This window comes from Gymnoscopelus braueri (genome assembly GCF_963280865.1).
Source record: "Gymnoscopelus braueri genome assembly, chromosome: 16".
Lineage (NCBI taxonomy): Eukaryota > Metazoa > Chordata > Actinopteri > Myctophiformes > Myctophidae > Gymnoscopelus > Gymnoscopelus braueri.
The window spans coordinates 15,787,500-15,811,899 of NC_137616.1; the positions used below are offsets into that span (position 1 = coordinate 15,787,500).

General features: G+C 41.8%; 1 protein-coding gene across 1 annotated transcript in view; it reads left to right on the forward strand.

The window, feature by feature from the left end:
* Window positions 1-24,400, forward strand: part of rngtt (RNA guanylyltransferase and 5'-phosphatase) — a 104,579-nt gene that overhangs the window by 57,181 nt on the left and 22,998 nt on the right. The window contains exon 12 of the mRNA XM_080453328.1: window positions 15,608-15,676. Coding sequence (XP_080309454.1) covers window positions 15,608-15,676 — 69 coding nt within the window. The remainder of the gene's footprint in view (window positions 1-15,607; window positions 15,677-24,400) is intronic.

Below are 24,400 nucleotides of genomic sequence, written 5' to 3' on the forward strand. Positions count from 1 at the left end.
CTTTGCTCCGGAGCTTCTTAAATAGTTTTCTAAAGGGCAATGCTATTACCTCATCCAGTGATGTAGATTTGTAGTCCTGGGTGTTAAATGGTAAATGAGTTTACTTGAGTATGAGTCTTATCTTTTGACAGTACAAATCATGTTGTGAACTATTTTTTATTCTTTGTGTGTGTGTGTGTGTGTGTGTGTGTGTGTGTGTGTGTGTGTGTGTGTGTTTATATTGGACAACATTCAGTGGTGTTGTGGAATTTTATAATTTTTCTTTTCTTTCATGCTGCAAGGACTGGTTAAGCAGACCTAATTGGCTTTGTGGCATTGTAGTATGTTCTATAGCTGTAGGCTGTCATTTCCTCCTTTCACACACATTAATTCAATCTACAATGTGTGACATTACATTCACTGGCACATTGCAATATATGTCAAGCCAAGTCAAGATTTTTTTTAGCCCAATATTATAAATTATGTCCCAAAGGTCTGCAACAATACTTAAAACCAAGGAGCGCAAAGTTCAAGTATACATAGACCCAGACCCACACATAATAAGAAACAGTAAGTAAACATGAGTACGACGTTAAGGTTTTCTTACTTGCCCATGTCAAAAGCCTTTTGTTAGCAACCACCATCATCATTTCTTCAGATTAGACTGTTTTAGTCTCATCTCCATCCATTTGCTTCTTTGAATAGATTACCAAAATACCTTCAAAGCAAATCTTTTTTATTTATTTTTCTTGACTGTGACACCATAAGCCTGTCATGCTGTTTAAATAGCATAATTTGTGCAGTTAATTAAATGTGACTCATGGCATATTGGTGGTAAGTTTTGATTTGGCAAAGAGTCCATTTTCCCTCTGCCTAAAAAGGTGTTGGCCTAATATCCAAAAACAATTTATCAAACGGCAGAAGCAATTAGGCTTAAGTTGAGTAAGTTCCAGCTAATAAAATAAGCATCACGGAATCTGATATCACTCTTCTAGAAGCAACTTTTATGGAAGACTAGGTATTACTTTTTTCTTGTGTTCAGTGAATCTTCTGAACTCTGAGATAGATGGGTTTCAGATAATTCTGGGAAGAGAATGACCGTTTTCTTACTGTGGAGATATTCTTTTGTGAAAGTCTTTTTCCACCCCAGTTTTTTTGTTTTTCAGTTTTTCATCTAAAATTAGGTAGGATCGTGAAACAAACTTAATCCGGGTACTTTATGAGATTGCAGTCTTTTCTTGTGGAGTGCAGACTGATTACTTAATCAGAGGGGTTGAGATTAAGGCTTAGCTTAGATATTGAATACGCAATAAGCCACAAGATTGGAAGGTCCTGCAGCAGAAATGCTGAGGTGAAATAGCCTTCAGGTTCACTGAAGCATGTGGTTGCTATTGATGTGCACCAGAGCTCTTATTTTACTTTTCTGTGTGCTATGAATCAGAGTCCACGGCCATTTATCTCCCGCTCAGGGGAGCCACCTCGCTGCTGCAAACTCCTCACAAAGAAATTATCTCAACGTCTGTGTGTGACCCCCAGGCACTGTCATGCCTGTGTGTGTTATCTGTTGTCACATTTGATATGGACTCCTATCTTTAACCGTTAGGTATCCTTTGAAAGGACACACACACACACACACACACACACGCACACATAATAATAATACATTTATAGGTTTATTCAAACCATCGCTTGCCTTATCTGGAGCCATGTGTAATTTTTGATGGAGATGGTGGTGTTACCTTGTGTGGGCCTGTACAAAACATTTGCTGTCAGAGGGGATTCTCAGTGACAGGCTAACGGCATGTCTCATTAGCCGCACACCGAGCACCGTCAGTCTGCAGGCTGCTCACTGGCTCACTGACCTCACACCCTTGTCAACTGTCTGGCCTCCAGCAGCTAAAGAACATGTGATGGAAGTGCAGGAAACAAGGTGTCTTTTCATCTAGGATTCTTTTTTTTTTTTCCTTTTTTTTTTTTTTTAGAGTAACCAATTTTTTTTTACCCCTTTTTCTCCCCAATTTTGTTGATATGCCAATTAATTCCTCCCCACACCCATTTCTGTGTTGTCACTGCTGGTGTATCCCACTGACTCACCTGCCAGTGAGGAGCCCCCACCGGGAGGACGTAGGGCCTCCGTCCTACTCCTCCCGCCCAACACTCCCTATATCACCAATATCACCCTCCCTGCCCGGCTTCCCTCCCTCGAACATGGGCCAATTGTGTTCGCATAGACGCCCGACAAAGCCGGATGCACCACGATGGATTCGAACCCACAACCTTTTTCTTTTGGTGCAAATTTGGATGCAGACGGCACCCTCATTTTGTTCTTTTTGGTCTTTCAATATATTGAAACGTGTAATGACCACTGCTTGCTGTGAAGTCAAATTTCTCTCTCTCAAAGATGCCAGATTGACCTTTTTTTTATTTAATCTTTTGAACCCAAGAGCTTTTCTTTGTATGACATATATAATGGCAGTAAGCCAATAGAACACTACAAAACAATACAGTTTACCTTGCCCCAGGAACATTCATGCAACACTGCCACTGTGTAGGTGCTGAAAAGAAAAAACGTTCTTCCCCAAACTCATTTGTCTTGGACATAAAACCAATAACACCCTTTTTTAACACTTTACCCTGTAAAGGGGTAGTGGGCGATGAGGATGATGTATTTAGATTCTTTCTTTCTTTCTTTTTCTTTTCTGCCTTTGTTGATTGTAAAGTAGAGATTTGTCAGGCTCAGGATTCAAACCCGGGACTTCGCCCTAACCTTTTGGCCATCAGTGCCCCTGTTTATATTCTTTCTACTTACCATTTTGATAGTGAGAAGTATTTGGTAGCATATACTGTACAACTTTTAGGTACCTTCTAGTTTAGAGTTATTAGGGGATTTTTGAGGAACAATTTTAACTTCCCACAACCCATGGTTACGCCCTGCTTAGTTTCTGAAATACCCTGTCATAAAGGATTCATTGGAGCATCCCACTTGTCTTGGTTACACACCCATTCTCCAGGGCTGGGTTCAAGGACCAGATGCTTCTCATCACCATGCATCCTCTCCATTGCTACCACCCACTCACAAAAAGAAAACACGCTTCCTATTGTATAAGAGCTGGTTTTGAAGAGCACATCATATAGGCCCCTTGGCTATTGGGGGTGTTGTTTACCTTAGTTGCTTTCTTTTTTTCTCAATGCCTCCAGTAGCAGTTGACATAGAAATAGTACCTGTTCTGCACAGTAAAGGCAAAAGTATGTGTAGCGAAATTAAGCACTTAAACCATATGGTATACTTCACAAAAAGTATACCCGTGAGCTTGCAGGTCTGCTATTTCTTAACATTTTGGGATATTGGAAATGTTTTGCCTATAGTGTTAGTCCAAATATAGAGATGCCAGGTTGAAAGTGCTTAATAGTAAGTATATTGTCTTGTTTTAGATGTTCTATTCTCTCTCTATCTTCCAGGCTCAAATGTGGGGGTGTAATGATTTTTTTATTTTTTATTAAACCAGGTATGTCATCAAACACATTCTTATTTACAATGGCATACAGGGGTGGGGAAAATGGCAAGTTGCAAACAGGCAATGCAACAGCAAGACCTGAGCGGCATATGTGCACACTAGAGATGCGCGGATGGTTTTTTTTGTCACCCAAATCCGCGTTAACAAGTTCATTATCCATCCGCCATCCACCCGCGGTAATTATATCGTCCTATTTATAGATCCGCACCAACCGCACCAAATAATTGTTATTTTCCTGACGTTAGTTTTCTTATAAACAATGTCACTCACCACTGTCGCGATGCAGTGACTGTATACAATCCACAACCATGGTAACTACAAGCGCACGTCTTCATTCAGTTCATTGAGTTACTTTCGCTTTCAACCACTTTGTTGCCATGTCGGCTTTTTATAAGCTTTTTATAAGCGACTTTTGTTTGGCACTTGTTGTGGGCTTGTTTTCATAGACCTGGCTGCTTATTTCTCTCGCAAGTTGTCGCAACCTGGCAACACTGGCCGGCTGCAAAGCAACATGTAGTGAGCGGCTATTTTGTGCCTGGTGTAAAATGACGTAATATTAAAATACTACAAACGCACACAGTGAAATTTAGTGCTTTTTAAAAGCTATTGTAGGTCTATAGATTGATATCATTAATTTAATTCCCGCATTATTTCACCCGCGGTTTATCCAATATTAACACCCTTTAACACATTTACCGCCGGGCCCGTAGTTCTACGGGCCGTTAAATCCAACGGTTAAGCGCCAATCCCGTAGCCTACGGGCTGTGGTGCTTTTTCCTTTTTTTCGAAATTTTTTTTTTTTTAATTTTCTAGGGGGACCATTTTCACACCACCCGATCTCGACCGGAAGTGCGATCACGTTTTTTGTTTCCCGTCTGTCTCCATTCTAAGTCGTACCCAAAAACCCCTGTAAAAGCCCCTGTAAACATGTCGTTTTTCATCCTCGCATTTCCCATGTTAACTTAAACGGTCAGAACTCAAACATGGCGGCTCCGTTTGACACGTGGTCTTCACTGGTAGAAGCAGTGAGATCTCCGCGATGTTTACAAACAGTGCACAGCTCAATCTTAAGGATTTTAACAAGATCTGTGGCGACGTGAAAAAAACAAAAAACAACAATAAAACGTTGGCACTGGTGAGTACATTATGAGATTAACCTCTGGCGGTCAATGTGTTAACAGTCTGCTCAACCAATTGGTAGAGCACATTTTAAGTCACTATTTCTCATTGACAACATTGCTGAACTTAACTCAACCTGATTGAGCCCTTTCTACCATTTGGTTGAGGTATGTTATGGCAAAAAAAGGTCCACCAGATGTCACTGTTTCCCAGTCACATGGATTCTCAGGTAGCCACTTTTTAGGAAGTGAAAATCAATTAATCCACTCCTGAAAGGTGGGATTTTTTTGGTTGAAATTTCAGAGGTAAGATTATTTTTTTGTCATATCATCTCAGAGGTGTTACTGAACCTGATTATGTAGCTTGATACAATAAAAAAAAATCTAATAATTTTCTGAAAACATGCTCTACCAAACGGGTTGTTTGTCACTTTATGGTAAGTAGTGAAGCTAAACTAAAGTAATTAAAATGTACTATTTGCTATGGATAAATAGGGCTTTTGCTAATTCAGTGTTGTTAATATAATACATATAATGTTATTTCATTATATTTATGTATTAGTATGATTTTATTCCTATCTAAAAAAACATGCTCAACCAAATGGTTGAATTGTCATTTAATGGTAAAGGTAGTGGTGCTGAAATAAAAAATGGACTATTTTGATGATCTGTGTGATGAAGAAGATGACCAAACAGATGATGCTGATCAACTCTCACAAGCAGAAGAGACTGGGGAACATAATGGGAGACATATTTCTCAGTGAATGCATATAAATCAATGTATATGCATGAAACATCTCAACCGTTTGGTAGAGGCCTATATTTGGAAAACTGTTGGGTCTGTTAAAGAAATTATAATTGATAGTTGTTACTATTGCCCCAAATAAATAAAAAATGCAAATAAATAATTTTTCCAATGCTTTTTTCTTGGGGTGACCTTTAAAGGGCTAATTAATCATTATATTTGATTGACCCAAATCCACCCAAACTGCGGTTAACTGCGGCAACCGCGGCTAAAACCGCGATCCGCGCATCTCTAGTGCACACAGTGTTATGATAGAGAGGGCCTTGAGTTTTCAGGTTAACCTGGAGATGCTCCTTGGGTTTCTGAGCTTATGTAATTTTTCAGCACTCATCCGGTTGGTGCTTCGCTGCCTGCCTTCAGTGCATGACTCACAGCAATGCGAAACGGGCCCTTCAAATATACAGTATCGTATTTGTATAACAATATATAACTTGCACCTCTCTAACAATAACCCATCAAATGCACTTTGACAATTAAGTGTAACAATTTTGCGAAGAATATCTTAAGGATGTCTCTCCTATACAGCATATATGAGTGCGTTTGGCTCATTAGCCCCATGAACCCTAGCGTCCTCCTTATTCTGGGGTGAACATTTGGCAAACTTGGCTGATTACAGACACGTTGTGAGCTTGTAAATCATCTATTTTTGGTGAAGATACTTGGGGTAGAGAAAATGTCCTAGTATAGAGCCCAGGAGGTCTCCAGTCAACAAAGAATATAGGGTTTAAGTACAAAAAAAGATCTTGAAATGCATTTGATGTTTGTGTGGCAGCACCCAAATCTTGTTTTCTTTTGTAGTCGGAGAAGGACAGCAGAATGCTGACAGTACTTCTTCTGTGTGACTTTTTGAGGATATTATTTCAAAGTCATCTCCCTGCCCATGAAAGTTGTTGATTTGGAAAAATAATGTAGTTGATTGCTATTGACTAAGGTGAGACATCTAAGGCTTTGGTTTTAATATTCAACATGACATGCTCAAAATAGGGACACCAGGTTCAGGTTGAAAGAGGTTAAATATTTTGTTTAGGGTATAGGTGTATAGTCATGTATGGGTGTTTTCTGATATGTTTTTCTGATTTTATGTTTTGTGTGAGGACTGCGGATGAAAATTAGCATCTTTGCTAAATCCGGTGTATTTACGTTAATGTGACGTTCATTAATATGCTCTGTCCTGTCTAAATAAACAAATAAAGTAAAAGTAAAAGTAGAATTCACCTCTCAGTGTGCACAAAGTACTGGTACTGATATAGTAAATTCAAGAATAATTCAGAACTTTTTGTATAGTTGCATACTGTATATTGCAATGATAATAATACTAATAATCTTTGGTTGTCATAAAATCCCAAGGCACACTGTTTGGGAACCACTGTTCTAAGGCACCTGTTGCTCCAGACTGTAACCTTGCCTGACTTGGACCAAGCTGGTAGTCTAGCAGTCCTGTCTGCACACTCTGATGTCAGCTTTGCATGTAATAGGGAGCTGCGCATCGGCTTCAGTGGGCTGTTCGCATTAGCCATAAAAGGAGCCTTCAGCAACAGCCCTGTGGTCTGACCGGAATATCAATCTTTTCTCTATGCTTTCTGATTAAGTCCCCCCCCCCCCCCAACACCTGAATCTTTCAGACTTCTCTTCAGACCCATAAGAAGAAGCACACAGCAAGAAAATAAGATGGCTTCTTCCGAGGTGTGCAGAGCCCACACTGGTTATATGGGGGAAATATGGAGCCACACAACACAATCTGTGTGAGCACATTGTAGTACGTTGTGCCCAATGCACATTAGTAATGCATAAAGTGAGGGTTCCGGTGACGTCATGGCCAAGACAGACGCTTGAATCTCAAGCTCCGCCGAGCCCTTCTAAAATAGCCCTATAAAGTATGTAAAAACTAACAAATGATGAAGGAAACGTATTGACATGGTCACTAAAGAATGTTGGGAGATAAGAAATCGAAGTAATGCATAAAGTACGGGAAACAAACCTCCACGTCATAGACACATTAGATTATGTGTGTGATGTTGTCACTAAAGTGAAGCTCATCTTGTTTTGCTTTGTTTGATTAAATATGAATCACCTTACAAGTTAATAGTGCACCATATAGTGGAGGATGCTCAAAGACTCCTCTTTTTATATGTTGCCAAAGAGATAAAGGGAAGCATAGGGAGTGATGATTCTCTTTTTTGTCACACTGACATGGTTATGAAGGTATTTTATGACAGGTTCCCATTGTCAGTGGCTATTAAGGCTTCTGTTCTTGTGCTGCTCAATTTTCGTAGAAGCTACTCTGTGGTTTTATTTATTTATTTTTATTATTGGTCATAATTTTAAATGTGCAGCTATGTTGTTGGAGAACGCGGGAATGAGTGGGGCAAATGCTTTTGATTCGATTTAGTTTTTCAGCCTCTTGACAGGGTATCAGTGGTGGTGAAATCAATTGAAAGCCTTTTTTTAATTGTACATCATTTATTGGACATATTGAATGTCAACAACCTCGAAGCACGCTATAGTCTAGCTGACTCCAAATGTACATGCCAAGTGCTAGTCTCGCGTTGCCCTGCGATGGGATATCTCCGCCTACCGATATGTCTGGGGACGTCAGAATCCAAGGTAGTTGCTAGAACAGCCGCTATCAAACCTATGCCAGCTGCTTTGGAAACCGATCCTGCCATCGTCTTTTGTTTAAGGAAATAGGTGGCTGATATATTGTACTTTTACCTTAGCGCTAGGTATACTCTTGGTTGCTTGTTTTTGCAGAAAATGCACTAAAGACTTCTGGTGATTAGTAGTTTTCGTTCCCTACCTATGTTGAATACACTTATTGTAAGTCGCTTTGGATAAAAGCGTCTGCTAAATGACTGTAATGTAATGTAATGTCCCAATATGAAGGTCCACCCCAAAGGCTTTGGATTAATTCTGCAATGCAGCTTCTTTTTAATTCTCTAATTGTTTCCACCCGTTTTTTTCAAAGAATGAAAAGGGTGAAAAGGGTGGTTGTCCTGTCTCAAAGTATTAAGAGACTGACTTGTGAGTCGCGCTGAATGCATGCAAGATAAATAATCTAAGGAGTCACTCCTGGGGGTCAAACTCTGAAACTGCATGTTCAGGTTTTATTACCTTTTCTGATTTTAAAGCTCAAGTTATAGGCATGCTAAAGGATGAGATGGGAGAATTTTAATGATGTATGTTTGGCCAGGTCTTACTTGAAAATGTGAAAATGTAATCAAGTGACCTTTTTTCTTCTGATCAGCATCCTCACAGCTCTCATAAAATAGTCCTTGATTGTATCAGCTGGGGCTGTTGTTAAATGGCCATTTGATTGTCACAAGACCAGGCAGAGGTGGTCTGGGTATGAAGGTTGTACATGGCTATGGTTTTTCCCTCTATTAAGGGGGCACAGGGGTTGGAGGTTATTAAATCTCATAAATCACAGGCTGTGTCACACATCTGTGGATGTTGTCTTTGTTATTAACATTAAGCCTCAAGGTGTGTTTGTGCCGGGCTTTTGTTCTATCTTTTGATTTCCTATGAATCAATGCCGTTTGTATTTCTGATCTATTTTTATTCGGAAAACAAATAACAGCAAGCTGGATGGTTGATGACAATTGAGTTTGAGATGTGATCAGCTGGTGAAACATTGACCGTTGAGCCCCGTGGAAGACCGATCGGGGGGGAGATTGTCATTTTTAAGTTAGTCGGCTACCACAGGAACAGGCATGATTCATCGCTATGTCACCATGTGAAATGAGCCCCAGCGAGAAACAGTGGAGAAGCAAATGGCCTGGCTTCCATCACTTTGACACTTAACTCTCCCCTCTGGGAGAGAGAGGCACTGCTCACCCTGTTAGCTGTTGGTTCGCCTCCCAGAGTTCATCGGGTAGCCGTTCCCTTGTCTTGTCTTGCCCCCAAGTCTCGAATGAGAGCCTGATCTCTTAATGGGGCTGTATTGTTCGCCCCCTGCCCCCGCCCGCCTCCCTCCCTACGCCTACAGTGCCAGACTTTGTGTTTCCGCACGTCCTAAAGAGGTTTACCAGGAAAGCGGGGTCATGGCCTTCCTCTGCAGTAGCGCTCTAGGGAACACTCTCCCCGGAGGATGATGTGTAGTGAGTAGAAGCCCTCCGTTTCTCCTGGATCTGCATCCAGGATTCACTGATTGAACCCAAAGTGGTGGGTCGGCCCTGCTGAGGTGATGAGAGACCTGAAACGGTATCTCCCGCCTACATGCTGTCGCTTCATAAAGGCAGCATTTCTTTTTAGTCTGGCTATCTGCCATGTGGGTGTCAGTGTGTGACTCATTCATCATTCCAGAGAACACCAATGTTGCCCCTTTGATGTTACCCTATGGAATGTTATTTTCCTAGAATAAGTGGAATGCTTTGAATCCTATCCATATTTGATAATGAAAGTTGACTTATTTGTTCTGTAATATGACCTTTTCCCATGGTGTAAATAGAACAGGTGGGTGTATTTGTGTCAGGACCTAGACTATGCCATGTAAATATAAAACCTCACAAATCACTAACTGAGCTACCTCATTTCAATTGGATTTTAAACACACATGGATGGATTATATACTGTACATCACAGTACACTATTGTTCATAAAAAAAAAAGTATGCTAGTTTAATAGCTATTAAATATAATTGATTTAAAGTATAAAGGCTGGAGTAATTTATTTATATTTGTTTTATGTCAACATAGGCTATGAGAAGTTCAAGACCAGAAAATGCATTTCTCCTACTTACAAGTACTGTCCATCTTGCCAAAACAAATGGAGCTAATATCCGCAAGTCATAAAACTCCATTGTTAAAAAAAGTATTAGCACAAGTCCCAGAGCCAACACAAGTCCCAGAGCCATACTATTATTTTAGGTCAGTGTAATTCATAATTGTAATGTAATTTTTCCTGGAGCAACTTTATGAAGTGACGGTGAAAGATTTGAGTATGTGTATGGCAATGCACAGGGAGGGAGATCACAGCACAGTACTAGGAATTACTTGGGGCCTATGTTTATTTGTATTTAATTTTTTGCAACTACTTTGCATCTACATTAGTACACTGGTTCTCAAAATGGGATCTGGGGACACCCAGGGGTCCTTGAGGTATTCCAGGGGGTCCCCAGAAAAACGAGGAACAGTACAAACACTGTTTTCAACCTTATCTTCAAATAATTATCGTCCTCACTAATGCTCATTATTTGATGTAACATTTCTGCCTACTTGCTCTGTGTCTCAGAGGTAGCCTGATTATCATACTGAAGCTGCATGGAGCTTCAGTCTGACATTGGCTCCAGTGTAGGCGATTACAAGGGTGAGGGGATTCGAATTTCCCTAAACCAATCACAAGAGATCCACGGATCCGCCTATATCTGACGGCATCGCACAGCTTGACTTAGCAGATATTCGCTGATTGGCTTGTCGGACTCGTTAGACCCACCCCCACCTCCGACTCTCATTGGACAATACATTTTTGTACCGAATTAATCCTAGGTTCACATTACGACACCAGACCAAGAGAAGCAGTTAACTCAGAGTGGGCGGGGTCTATGGACTGGACCCAGGCTATCTCAGAGGTGGACTGTGGACAGCTCAGAAACCTGCCTACCAATGACATCATCGATGGGGATTCTAAGCTAATGTGAAGTTGGCGTGCAGAAATAGATGCCATTATTTTTGCATTAATTTAAAAAAGGTTTTAAATTACCAAACCTAATGATGACATTGATGGGCAGGTTTCTGAACTGTCCACAGCCCACCTCTGAGACACAGAGCAAGTAATGACGCCATCTTATTGTAAGGATTTGTGAGGACCTCTTATTTTTCATCTATTCGAAAATAGCCGATCTACAAGCAAGCTCACAACGTTGTAGATCAGCTATTTTAAATTTGTTTTGACAAATGTTGACAAATCTTCTCTTATAGAGTACCTGGCACAATATCTTTTCAAATCGGAGTCTGTGGCCAAATACATATTAGTTTGGGGGTCCTTGACATGAAAATGTTTGAGACCCACTGGTTGGTCTGTCTGTCCAAAATGATCAAGAGAGAGCTGGTGGCAGCTTATCACGGAGTACGTGCCTGTTTTCATCGTTGATTTATTTTGTTACATTTGAATACTTAACTGTATTGCGTCACGTCTTGTCCGGTGGGAATTGAGCGTGAGTTGTAGGCTACATTGTGCATACATCTGTGCATCTACATCTCCCTGGCATGGCTAAGATGTATTCATTCATTGAAGATGTGGTGTCCCCTATCGCCCACCTTATGAATAATAAATGTATACAAATGTATTTAACAGGGTTAGTTGATCCACTGTTGGAGTTGAAGCTGCAATGCTTTGGGTGTCTTGAAGGCTCAGCCTGTTAGGACAACGTCGACATAATCCCAATTTCTCTGGTTCACTTCCCGGACTAGGACCCATGATGCATGTCATCCCTCTGCCTGTCTCTCTATAACATCCTGTCTCAGTAAATCAATATACATCAATCAGCTTTTAATAATGCAACACTTTGGATGTGATGCTAGCCTTTCAAACAAAGTAGGTAAAATACGCCAATGCCAACATGAAAGTATTACAAAAAAGAATGAGAGAGTAACCAGAAAGCAACTTATTGTCTCCGCCAGGCCGAAGACGTGGCCGAGGCGAGTCTGTTTTGCACCCCGTCCGTCCGTCCGTCCATCCGTCTGTGAACAGCTAATCGCCGGCACCGTTGGCCCAATGGACGATGCACACACACTCCTTGAATGCCAGAGCAGAATGTCTGCCTGCCATTGGCCTATCATAGCGCCACCAGCAGGCAGAGTTTTGCAAAAAAAATTGATTATATTAGTCCTACAGATTTTGTCAAAACATCACGCAAATTGGTATATATTATCTCTATAGTCATGTGATCAAGACGGACCTGACTGTCTGATTTTTCATATACCATCCTGATTGGCTAAGATTGCAGGAGTGGATCGTTTGAACAAAATCACGACCTGAACGCACCGATTCCACGCACCCCTATAATGACTGAATTCCAAACATTGCTGGCCCACAATAACCTTCCTGGCGGAGACCTGAGATGGAGAGATAAAAGACTTGACAAGACTGCAAGTCTAGTCTGAGTCTAGCCCACTGTACAGATGCTATTGAAGGTTGTCAGTTTTGCTTTATCGTCTGGTGTACATTACATTATGCTGCCTGTGTCTGTATGTGCATGAGTCTGGAGCTGATCCTTGAAACTACTAGACCAATCAAGCTTTCTCATGTAGATTGCCAGTAGGCCACGGAAGTCACTTCACCCCATATTTTTCAAATGGGCCTCACGATGGCACTATACCAGGCCAGCCCACTTTACATTTTGGCCTTTAACTCTTGAACCGTATGTCACCAGGCAGTCATACAATCAAACAAAATCTCCTGGATTCCTTGGATCATGACGCAACTCCCCATGTAGGCCATGCCCATTTCCGCTAGATTTTAACTAGATTTTCTGCCATGTCACATTTCGTCCAAAACGCACAAATTGCTACACATTATCTCTGGAGTCATGTGATAAACATGTATCTATCAGTGTTTTTAATTTCCATACCGATTGGCAATAATTGGTTTCCAAAGTTTGTAGGAGGAGCATATTTTACAAAAAAAAATCATGAACGCATTGTCCAATCGACACCAATTTGAATCACATATTGAGGGGCCTCCACTCAATGCAGAGACCAGTGTGATTTCACTTAGATCCATTTGGGGTCCCACAAATGAGACAAATGATGTAACTGCTTGTTGCAGAAACTTGATTTTATTTTACCAATCTTCCAATACACACAATCTTGGGCATCATGTGACAATGACAGCTGCAACCCATGACTACTCAGCCCTGGATAGACCCCCCAGCCTGGTGGAGATATTACAGTATACGGTATGTGCTCCACTGAGTTCACCTTTCTAGTGTCTGTACGGCACTGTCTCACTAATGATGAAATTTCCATCATCTCTTGCATTGTGAATGTGTCTGTGTGATGGCTCCTTATCTCCTGTCTGCTTGTTTCCATTCTGACTGTATATCACCCTGAACACTCTCCTGCTTTCAAAGGGTGGGCAGGATGTCCGAACCTGAGGGAAATGTCACACTTTGATGATTTGCTTGAGAGAGACAGTTTTATTCCCCCTGATGATTTGAATGTAAATGGTTTCTGTCACACTAGTCAGAGAAGAGATTCCTTCTGCTGTGCAGAGAATATTGTTGTTCCGGCTATGTCATGCCTATCAGTGTTGCTTTCTGTGTGAGTTCTGTCTTGTTGGGCAGGGTACTGTATGATACCTGATCTTTCCTCTAGTGCACAAATGCATTAGGTCTTATTGTACTTTATTGACCATGGCCATTTCCTGCCTATATTTTCCGTCTGCATGAACATATAGCATAGATCAGTTATCACTTGAAAGAGAAGAGGTCGATCGGAGGAGTACAGAGTCTTATTTTCTTACAACTAAAATCGCTTATGACTTTAGCACTGGGCAATCCATTATGCCTTGCAATTCTAGTCTCAGATATTTTCACTTGATATTTCAGTATAGTTTTAACTGTTTTGTCAACTATTGCAGATTTATTTTTTTCAGTATTTGCAAGAATTAGCCAATTGCATTTTGAGAACATACAGTATCTTGAATTTTCCAAGGCAGATTCAGATTGAATATTTTTGTAGATGCTTGATCCTTATTGTTCACCTCATGATACACATGCAGCTCCATGGACACTTTATCTGCAGCTCTCCAGAATCATTTCTAACTAGATCACAGTGCAGCGTGAAGCAGCTACTTGGTCTGAGAGCAATCCATTTCTACTTCATACCCATAGCCGATGCTTCAAACAGAAGCCTGCTGTGCCATAAATCTCCATACATTAACCTACCCAAATACTTACAGCGTCTTTTAATTCCTTCCTATTCATCCCACTTATATGTCGGTCAGGCTCTATTCAATACTATACACAACATATACTGTAGGCCTATTGCTTAGTTTGGACTATCAAATCAAGTTCAACATTCTGGTTGCCGAGATTATTAGTCTACTTTCTCATTTTGTCCATTGTGCTGACCTCCAGCCTGCATTCTGCTCCCGTCTGACTCAAGCCGGGCACATATTTCATAGATGGGTGTGAATTAGTGTAAGACTAAAGCCGGTTATATTTTCAAAGTTTTAGAAACGCCTCAAGGAAAAGCTCAAGTTTTGAGACATTTTCACATTATTGATTGGCACTCAGTTACAGTGTCATAATAGTGCAGTATGGGTGTTTGCAACACGGAAAATGCTTCCACATATGAATTAATAAATAAACTCCTCATTTGAAGTTGTTGAAAATGTCCTTGATTTTGATGCTTGAATACAAGCAAGGCAACCACGTCTCTGACCTTGTGCTGTACTGTTTTCTTAAAAGCATTTTTATACACGACGCATGGAAGTGTTTGTGAAGAGTTTTTCAAGGTATCAATGAAGATAACTAACTCCAACTCCCAGTCCAAGCACACAAAAGCCTCAGGATGTTAGTACCTCTGCTACTGAATACATCTCCACAGCCAGTGGGACATGATCTCCTCTTTGTAGCTGTAATAAGATTTCTATTTTGCACTGCTATGTGTGTATTTTTTATTACTTTGAATCATAGGTTTTTTTTTTTTTTTTACATTCTGCAATACATCTTTTCAGAAATCATCCTTGGCCTTGCAGCCAGTGTACAGAAGCTGCAGGTATACTGTATGTATGCAGCCTACCACGTATTAAAGTTTTTGGTCTGTTTTGTGCAGGAGGTCACAGGCCTGCTGGTCCGTCATCCAGTATGGTGTTGCAGGTTCCCTCTAACCTGCAACAGCTGTTGTTGCGGTGACAACGAAGCAGATGAAACCCCACTCTTTTACAGTCATCAGGAGCCTAATGACTCATATGCTATTCTAGTCTTTACTCTGGCATGCCAAATGATAGGCGCTGATGTCTGAGCCATGCTCTGGCAATCGAGGTTAAGAGTGTATGGATGGATGGATTTATTGAATGTAAACGGGGTCACTTTTGAAAGTCAATACTCAACCTGGCTTTTAGAGTGTCAAGGTATTGCTCTTTGACATGATGTAATAGTTGTCATTTCATGTGTTTCCACTCTAATGCGTTCCAGTTTGACCTCATATATTTCTAATCATCTGGTATGACCTCCCATTGTCTTTCAGCTCCTGGATGGAAACTTCACATCACAGGTCAGCCATGAAGTGGACGGGCTCATCTTCCAGCCATGCGGGGTAAGCTTCAGCATCTGGATCTGTTATATTCCAAAACAAAATGCTTATTGCAGCACATCAAATGTCTGCAATTTTTCTTTTTCTTTAGTCATCTTGTTTTGTTTGACATGTCAATGTCTTTGCTTGCTTCCATTTGGTTCCATTTGAGTTACAAACCCATAAAGGTCCATTTTAGTTCCCAACTATCAATCATTTAGCTGGTAACCCCTGCAAGCCACTCAAAGACCTCTGGGGGTCCTCGGACCTCATGTTGACCACCTGTGCCCTACCAACGGTGTCTTATGTTAGAGGGCCTTCTCTGTTGGAATGCTGATGAGCTTAGTGTTAGAACAGCAGTCCTGCATGACATTCCTTTCATCTGCGATATTAAAGGGGTACTTTGTAAGTCCCAAAATAACGATTTTAGCAACCTCTGCTGGTCACTACCGTCATTGCAGGTCTTTAGTGGATGCCTGCATTTCCCAGAATTCCATTTGTTTTCACCGGAAGGCGGAAGCGTTACAAAAAGTGTTGTTTTATCCTATCTGCGGATCGTTTCTCTTAGCCAGTGGAGCTTTAGTTACCATGAGCTGTGTTTTCTTTTGCTGTTTTTCCATCTTCAAATCCTATAATGCCATAAAAACACCGTGAAATTCCTTTTTGTTGCTAGCGCGGTAGTTCCGGGACAAACAGGAAACCGGTGCATTTCCGTTTCCATTTTCCGTCCGGATGACGTCATTTTCACGGGAAAGACGCCCCCTGTCCACTTTCAATAGAAAATATGTTTATAAAAGGCTTTCGGGGGTGAAATTCATGGAATGGGTGTTGTGAAACATTTGCCACTCACAAAAGATATAAAATGTAACTTTAGTTTTTTTGAAAAAGTTACCTTGTATTACTTTAATGCTGATACCTTGTTTTCCTCCCTTGTTGGACTCGAGGACGCTTAATACACCATATTCTATGAATCAGTGGAGCCTGATGCAATGGCGTACTGGATATATCTTTATGTATATAAAATCCTCTCAGACACCATTGCTGCTGGACAGGGAGCTGTCTAGATGCCTGCTAAAACTGTAGCCAGCGAGCACACCTACATAAATGCTGTCTGGGCACAGTGTGACAGACGTGTTTGCGCAGAGCACAAAATATTTTTTTTCCACGTACCACACTGGCTTTGTGGCTAAAGTACATTTCAGCACATACAGTATAGTGTTTACAGCTCCATCCTCCATCAGCTGCATCAGTATCCTGTGGTGGTTTACTGCACTGGAGCACAGTAGAAGTAAGAGTATTAACTCTGAACGTGAGAATGTACCTTTAACACTCCGGAATATACTGTGATGAGTTATTTTCCTGACCAACGTCCGAATTTTTCCTGTAATGTCCGAATGTACCTTTAACACTCCGGAATATACTGTGAGTTATTTTCCTGACCAACGTCCAAATTTTCTTCGGATAGAGTAGGTTATAACTACAAAATGAGAACTTAGGATGGACGGTCTCAGAATTTTTTTTACCCCTACATGTTCTGACTGTCTGACGAAAGTTCAGAAGGCGTGATTGGTCAGAAGCAGAGTGACATATTTGTTTTTGTTTCTGCATGGCTTCATTCTGCCAGCAGTGAAAGCACCAACAGACGTTGAGGAACTAGTCTCTTGAGCCAAACTCCAGGATCTACAAACCTCTCTGAAATGACTCTCTATTGACCATGCATAAACACAAACTGTCACAAGAAATAGCAAAACCTCTGTACCTCTGTGACGAATTTACCACATCATTTTTCCCTATTAACTCTTAAGGTCCTTACACACCGGGGCGATTTTTTTCATGCGAATAATACGTTTTTTTTTAAAACCTTATAAAGTCAATGCAAGCGTACATAGAGCGAAAAAGCATCTTTTAATTATTCGGAACGAGTCTGAATTTTGCGTATATTCTCATATTCGCCGGTGTGTAACTGCCTTTAGACTGCCAGAGTTTCTCTAGTCTAGTCTAGAGTTTCTCACAGTCTGTAGCCTCTGCCAGTCTTTTCTAAGCTAGTACTAAAAAATGTCATTTTTTTGTCTGTTTATTTTTTAACATTGAAGTGAATGGAGCAGCAACTTTTTGGAAAATGTTATCTCCTGGTTCTTTGTGACAAATGGAAAAACGGAAAAAAACCAAAAATAAATATTTTTTTGGAAAAACATTTTTCTTTGCAATGGCGTTTTTTTGCAATAGCTAAATTCTCAAAAACGTTAATAAACGTTTTTGGCAGAAAATTAGTTAAAATGACCGCGCTGGTTGGACACAATGCTTCAGCGTCTCGATCAGAACACTGAGTTGGCGGGGTCTGGCGTTCAGAACACAGACGTGTTCGGAGGGAGTATGAATGGGCACTTGTTTTTTTCCAACAGACCATCTGGAAAAAGTTCGGATGTTATGGGGTGACTACATTTGAGTTAGTGTTTTTTAAGTATTCCCCTGGTGTATTTGGTTGATTGATTTATTGCACAGTTAAAACTGCTAAAGTTGTTCGATTTAAGTTAATCAGCAACAATGTTATCAGAGCTACTGTTATTGCCGTGTTACAGGAGAGAAAAAGGAGAGGAAATAGTGTGGCATAATCTCGATTTGTTCATGTTATATGTTTCATTTCCTTCATTCCATTTCTAGGAGCTTTGCAAAGTTCTCTTGGGATTTAAGCAAAGTTTTTACTTTAGGCTATTAAAGGGAGTCAGAAGTATTGACATTTAGAAACTTACAGTTGTCGGCTGTTTTTCTTCAATAGAAAGACGCCCTTGAAGCAAGCTTGCAGTTATTTTCAGGAGGGGCGAACTCCACATGCGACCGCGACGGGTCGCTTCGACGGCTGTCTATCTCGTCGCAACGGGTGCCCATCGTCGCGGGTGCCTGACTCGTCCCGACGGGTCGCCACGGGTGCCCATCGTCTCGACGGGCGCCTGACTCGTCGCCACGGGTGCCCATCGTCTCGACGGGTGCCTGAGTCGTCGCGACGATTGCCCATCGTCTCGACGGGGGCCTGTTTTTGTCGGCGTTTCTGACTCGTCGCGACGATTGCCCATCGTCTCGACGGGGGCCTGTTTTTGTCGGCGTTTCACCCGTGCGTCCGAGAACGGGCGCTCGTGGTCGCATCTGCCTCTCTCCCTCCTTCCCTCCTTGTGTGTGCTTCCCCCCCCCCCCCCCCCCCCCCACCCGACCGCCTACCCCTGTGGGGTAGGGGGTCGGGTGGGGGTCCCTGCGGACCTTTGGGGGGGGGCGGTCCGGGTCCCCTTGGGAATCCCTTTACGCATGCCTTCATTTGTCCCCGTGAATTAGGGCTGCATTCCCGAAGTTAACTTTCAATTTGATTCCTTCCGTTATTTTAATCCAATAACCATATGTTGCATCACATTTTATCGATTGATATAACTTCAATAACCTCCGGAAATAAGGAATTTGTTTGATTCGATTTGAACGTTTAATGGCCTATTGAAAAGACAAGTGTTTCTTTGTTTTTTCCTTTTGTGTGTGTGTGAGAGAGAGAGAGAGAGAGAGAGAGAGAGAGAGATGCTTGATTGACGGGGCCTGATTAATTCATAAACGTCACCTGTAGTTTACTTTACCCAGGCCAGCGTAATATTAACTGTTATGAAACTCTCTAAGTACTGGACCCTCGTCTGGTTCTGACCGACAGGTGGGTGGTGTGTGACAATCTGGTTGAATCATTCCTTTGGTACGGCGGCTGGTCTGGAGGCAATATAACTTCATCAAAAGCTGTCAGAACTTCGGAAGTCCTGTCGGGTTTACTGCAGGAGGAGCTTAGCTTACTGCTGAGTGACTTCGTCGAAATTCAATAACTTTTATTCAAGGGGGGGGGGGGGTGTTGTTGTAGCCTATTTGCTAGGTGGGTTGGTTAACATGCTGGACTAAAAAAAGAGGCGAGAGAGGCGAGAGAGAGCTGAGAGAGAGAGAGTGTGTGTGTTTGGAGGGAGAGAGCGTGTGTGTGTGTGGAGAGAGCGTGTGAGAGAGAATATGAAATATTTTTATAGTTTCACAAGATAGTATTAGTATTACTCAAAATGTTAATGTAACACATCTGTTTACACATTTATTTAATTCCTATTTATATTCAATATTTATTTGTACATACATTGTTTTATCTTGATTGGCTGTTCCACTTTTGCTTTGGCAATGTAAACATATGTTTTGTCATGCCAGGCAATAAAGCTAATTTGATTTGAATTGAATTGAGAGAAAACCTTTAGCTGAGAAAGATGAAGCAGGAGCCAGGGACCCATTTTGTTGCAGATTAAACTTTTCAATAGATTTCATAGATAGCTTGCCCACTCTGTTTTGGTGCCTACCTTTCCCTGGTGCCCAGTCTGCCCTCCTTTCCCTAGTGCCCACTCTGTTTTAGTGCCCACAGCAGTCTTGTGTTGGATTCATGTTCAGTATTTTTAGTCGCAGCATGAGGCTTCGTTTGTGAACTTGTAGATCTGCTATTTTCGACTACTGTTACTCTCAGAATAGGGATGCTAGGGTTTTAACAAATTGTCTTTGTTATGCAGTACGATCTATAGCAGTGTTTATCAACCTTTTTTGTGCCAAGGCACACCTGGCTTAGCCAAAGCCAAAAGATCCCAGGGCACACCTAGATATACGGTGTACACACACACACACACACACACACACACACACACACACACACACACACACAGAGTGTATTGGGCAGGTATAAAGAAACCTTGACCATTACAAATATATAAATCTTTGGCCTACAAATATATACACTTGGGTCACTTCAAGTTCTTCTTTGGTAAGTATATTTGGTACCCAATATACTTCTAATATCTGATAATAATATCTAATAATCTGATCCTGATAGCGTTATTGCGGACGCATGCGCTGTTGCCCACTACAGACGAACACAAAAACTCTCGCCCCAAAACAGTCAACCCCGGGGAAATCCGGTGATATTCACCTGGTATTCCTAAACGTAACCTCATTAAACTATGCCTAAACCTAACCTTATTCCTAAACGTAGCCTCAGTAAAACTAATAATATGGCTAACCGTAAACTTATTTCTAACCTTATCCTCGGTAAAACAAATACAGGAATACAAGAACCGCTCGTCCGCGAAAAGAAATGGGGCGAGCGTGTTTTGGGGCGAGTTTTCCGGTTATATCCACGGCACCACGGCTTGAGTTGCAAGAGATTCTCTCCGTGGCGTGGAGGAGTAATTAAACACTACAAACGTTGACACAAACACACTGGAGTGATTTAGAAGCACTTTATAAGAAAACTAACACTTATGTATTGTTTTATTGTTGGACATTCTTCATCATGGCAGGTTATAACATGGGCTTTTGGGACAGGACAGCCCCTCTTAGCAGGTACGACGTTCAGGTCCGCCGTATCGACCAGTTCCGACCCACTTAGTAATACTGACTGAGTGCCAAAGCATGTACCCTGTGCCCTTATACAGTACCAGGTAGGACAACATATTTGCATTCCTATGGGTGATGGTCGCTACACTGAATGGACTCGGCCATGGCTGTGTGCGAAACGGATGATGGCCGTATCGATTGACGGACGATCGGCGCTATTGTTCTCGAGGGTCTGGGTTCACACTTTCTTCAAACGGCGCGGAACACCTCAGCAGTAGGCTACTCGCGGACCAAAATTGGGACGTTTGCCAGGGTTGATAAACACTGATCTATAGGACTGAAACCCTGGCTGCCTGCCTCTCCAAGGCCCATGTACTGAGAGGAAGACGTTTGTGTTGTATTTTATAAAGGCTCTGGTTGAGGCAGATATTCTGGCTGTAACGAAGACTCTGACTAGGACGTTGGGCTATATGACATATGACATGTATGACAATCCCTATATTTGGGCCCGAGCCGACCTAGTGCTGATATCGGATAGATATGGTAGAGCCATATATGGATAGATCTAACTGGCTTAGTCATCGTGACAAGCATAGTCGGAGAGTATATAACTAGGGTCGGCTGCAGGGAGAAGGCATATAATCAACATATAATCAACATAACCACACATTGCAACAATCCCATTCATGGCTCCTACAGACCTTAAAGCAGTAAATTGAATGAAATAATGAATGAATGAATGCATTAATGAATGGATGAGTAATTTATTTCGGTGCTGAATAGTTCAATGGAAAACTTAAACATGTCTGTCTGTCAGCGTGCGCTGACAGACAGACAGACAGAATACGTCGCAATGCGCGGCTTTCGCAAAGCAGCAGATATGAGCTCGTAGATCGGCTGAATGTAAATGCATTGTATAGTGTGATTTCTGTGTTATCTATTGCGTTGGGGGGGTCTCCCGGGGACCCCCCAGAAGGACGAGCGTGAACACATTCCGTCTGCGTGCGTGCGTCTTTCGTGCGTCTTTCTCTCTCTCTCCCCCCCTCTCTCTCTCTCTCCCTCTCTCTCTCTCTCTCTCTCTCTCTCTCTCTCTCATGCGTAAAAGGAAAAAAAAAAGAAACACTTGTCTTTTCAATAGGCCATTAAACGTTCAAATCGAATCAAACAAATTCCTTATTTCCGGAGGTTATTGAAGTTATATCAATCGATAAAATGTGATGCAACATATGGTTATTGGATTAAAATAACGGAAGCAATCAAATTGAAAGTTAACTTCGGGAATGCAGCCCTAATTCACGGGGACAAATGAAGGCATGCGTAAAGGGATTCCCAAGGGGACCCGGACCCCCCCCCCCCAAAGGTCCGCAGGGACCCCCACCCGACCCCCTACCCCACAGGGGAGGCGGTCGGGTGGGGGGGGGGGGGGAAGCACACACATAGGAAGCAGGGAAGGAGGGAGAGAGGCAGATGCGACCACGAGCGCCCGTTCTCCGACGCACGGGTGAAACGCCGACAAAAACAGGCCCCCGTCGAGACGATGGGCAATCGTCGCGACGACTCAGGCACCCGTCGAGACGATGGGCACCCGTGGCGACCCGTCGGGACGAGTCAGGCACCCGCGACGATGGGCACCCGTTGCGACGAGATAGACAGCCGTCGAAGCGACCCGTCGCAGTCGCAAGTGGAGCTCGCTGTCTCTCGTTATTTGAGCCTCTTGGTGATAAGGCCAAAGTAAAATGTTTTCCCTCAAGATAAGTTTAAGTAAAGAAAGAACAGTTTCACCATTTATTTTGTGCTGTTTACTGTCCTCTGTTTTGCTCCGTTGATATTGATTATTTTTAGTCATACCTGCTGCTAGCTGAAAATCACAGGGTAGGTGAACAGACTCGATCAACACAAATACAAATCAATATCATCCGTGTGCTTTGGGGGCATTGTAGGACCCAGATAGGGAATATACAGGACATGAACATTAAACAGCCTGTTTGCCAATATATACAGTGTCTGCAGGCTACTGTATGTATTGGTTATTTGATAAACATTGTATTGTTTCTACCCATCTAACTGTGTTTAGCTGCTGCCATTTTCAGATTTCATATATGGCCCATCTATACAAACACAGGTAATGAAATTATTGTACTTTCTAAAGCATATACTAAAATAAGAAGTCAAGCTGGACACTTAACAATGTATTATTATTACTGTTGTTGTTTAGTACCGTATTTAACATATGACAATGTTGGGTTAAGGTACATTTTTCTAATAAGGCAAATCATGAATAGTTTTTTTCTGACCATCCACTAAATAAGGTCATGTGAGAAATAGTATTTAAACAATCTAATGATAAAGTATCATCTGTCATCATATATATCTCCAGGAAAGACAGGTGTCTCTATTAAGAATGATGTGAGGAATGTTGTTGCATACAGTATGACAGGTTTGTCTTGTGATGTATGCGCTCAACAGATTGAAGACACACACTATTGCTTCCAGCACCAAGTCAGGCTTGACGTTAAACCTCGGTTGTTGGAAAGCAGAAGGCAACTATCTACTCAGTGAACTGAAACGCACTCCCTGCTTGCGTCTCTCTCCCACTGCTGGAGACATTTTCTTTTTTTTTTGCCCCACTAGAAGGATGGCAATGTCAGTCGGGTCAGTCCACCACTGTGGTCCCAAACAAGATATCTCAGAAACTGCTGGCTGGATTGCCATGGAATTAGCTTCCAATCCTTGACCCACAAGTTAAAAACTTGTAATCCCTATCTGACCGGATGAAATCCTAACGCCCAAAGGGCACTTTTCTCTAGTGCCCAGAAAAGGGTTCCTTTCTTTTTCTTTATTTAAATACACAGTTCTGAGAGGTAGGCAAGTGGACACTGCAAATGTGACAAAAATAAATGAAGATTTTAATCAACCATAAAGGCTAAAAATGAGGTACAGTAGTATTTAAATGTGCACACTTTAACAGCTTATTTATTATGAAACATAATTATGTCCACTCTAAATCTACCCCTCCAGTGGCATCAAACTGATCCCAATCCTATGTTTTTGTTTTGAACTACCCATTTTGAAGATTTGATCCAGATTACATCTTGGATTTGATTTCCTGATGATCGGAGTGATCCAAATTCAAATTTTTGGTTTTGAACTACCCATAATACAAATCTGTTTTGAACTTGTGGGCCCTGGATGACCCCTACAGATTTTTTTTTGGCCAAAATGTCCACTTGCACACAAGATATCTGAAAATCTAATGTGCAGATTGCCATGACACTGCCGAGTGCATTCATGCTTTCCAGAGGATGGCCCCTACTGATTTGGGGTGAATCAGTGGTCTTTGCCCTTGTGCCACCCTTAGGCCAAAATTTCCAA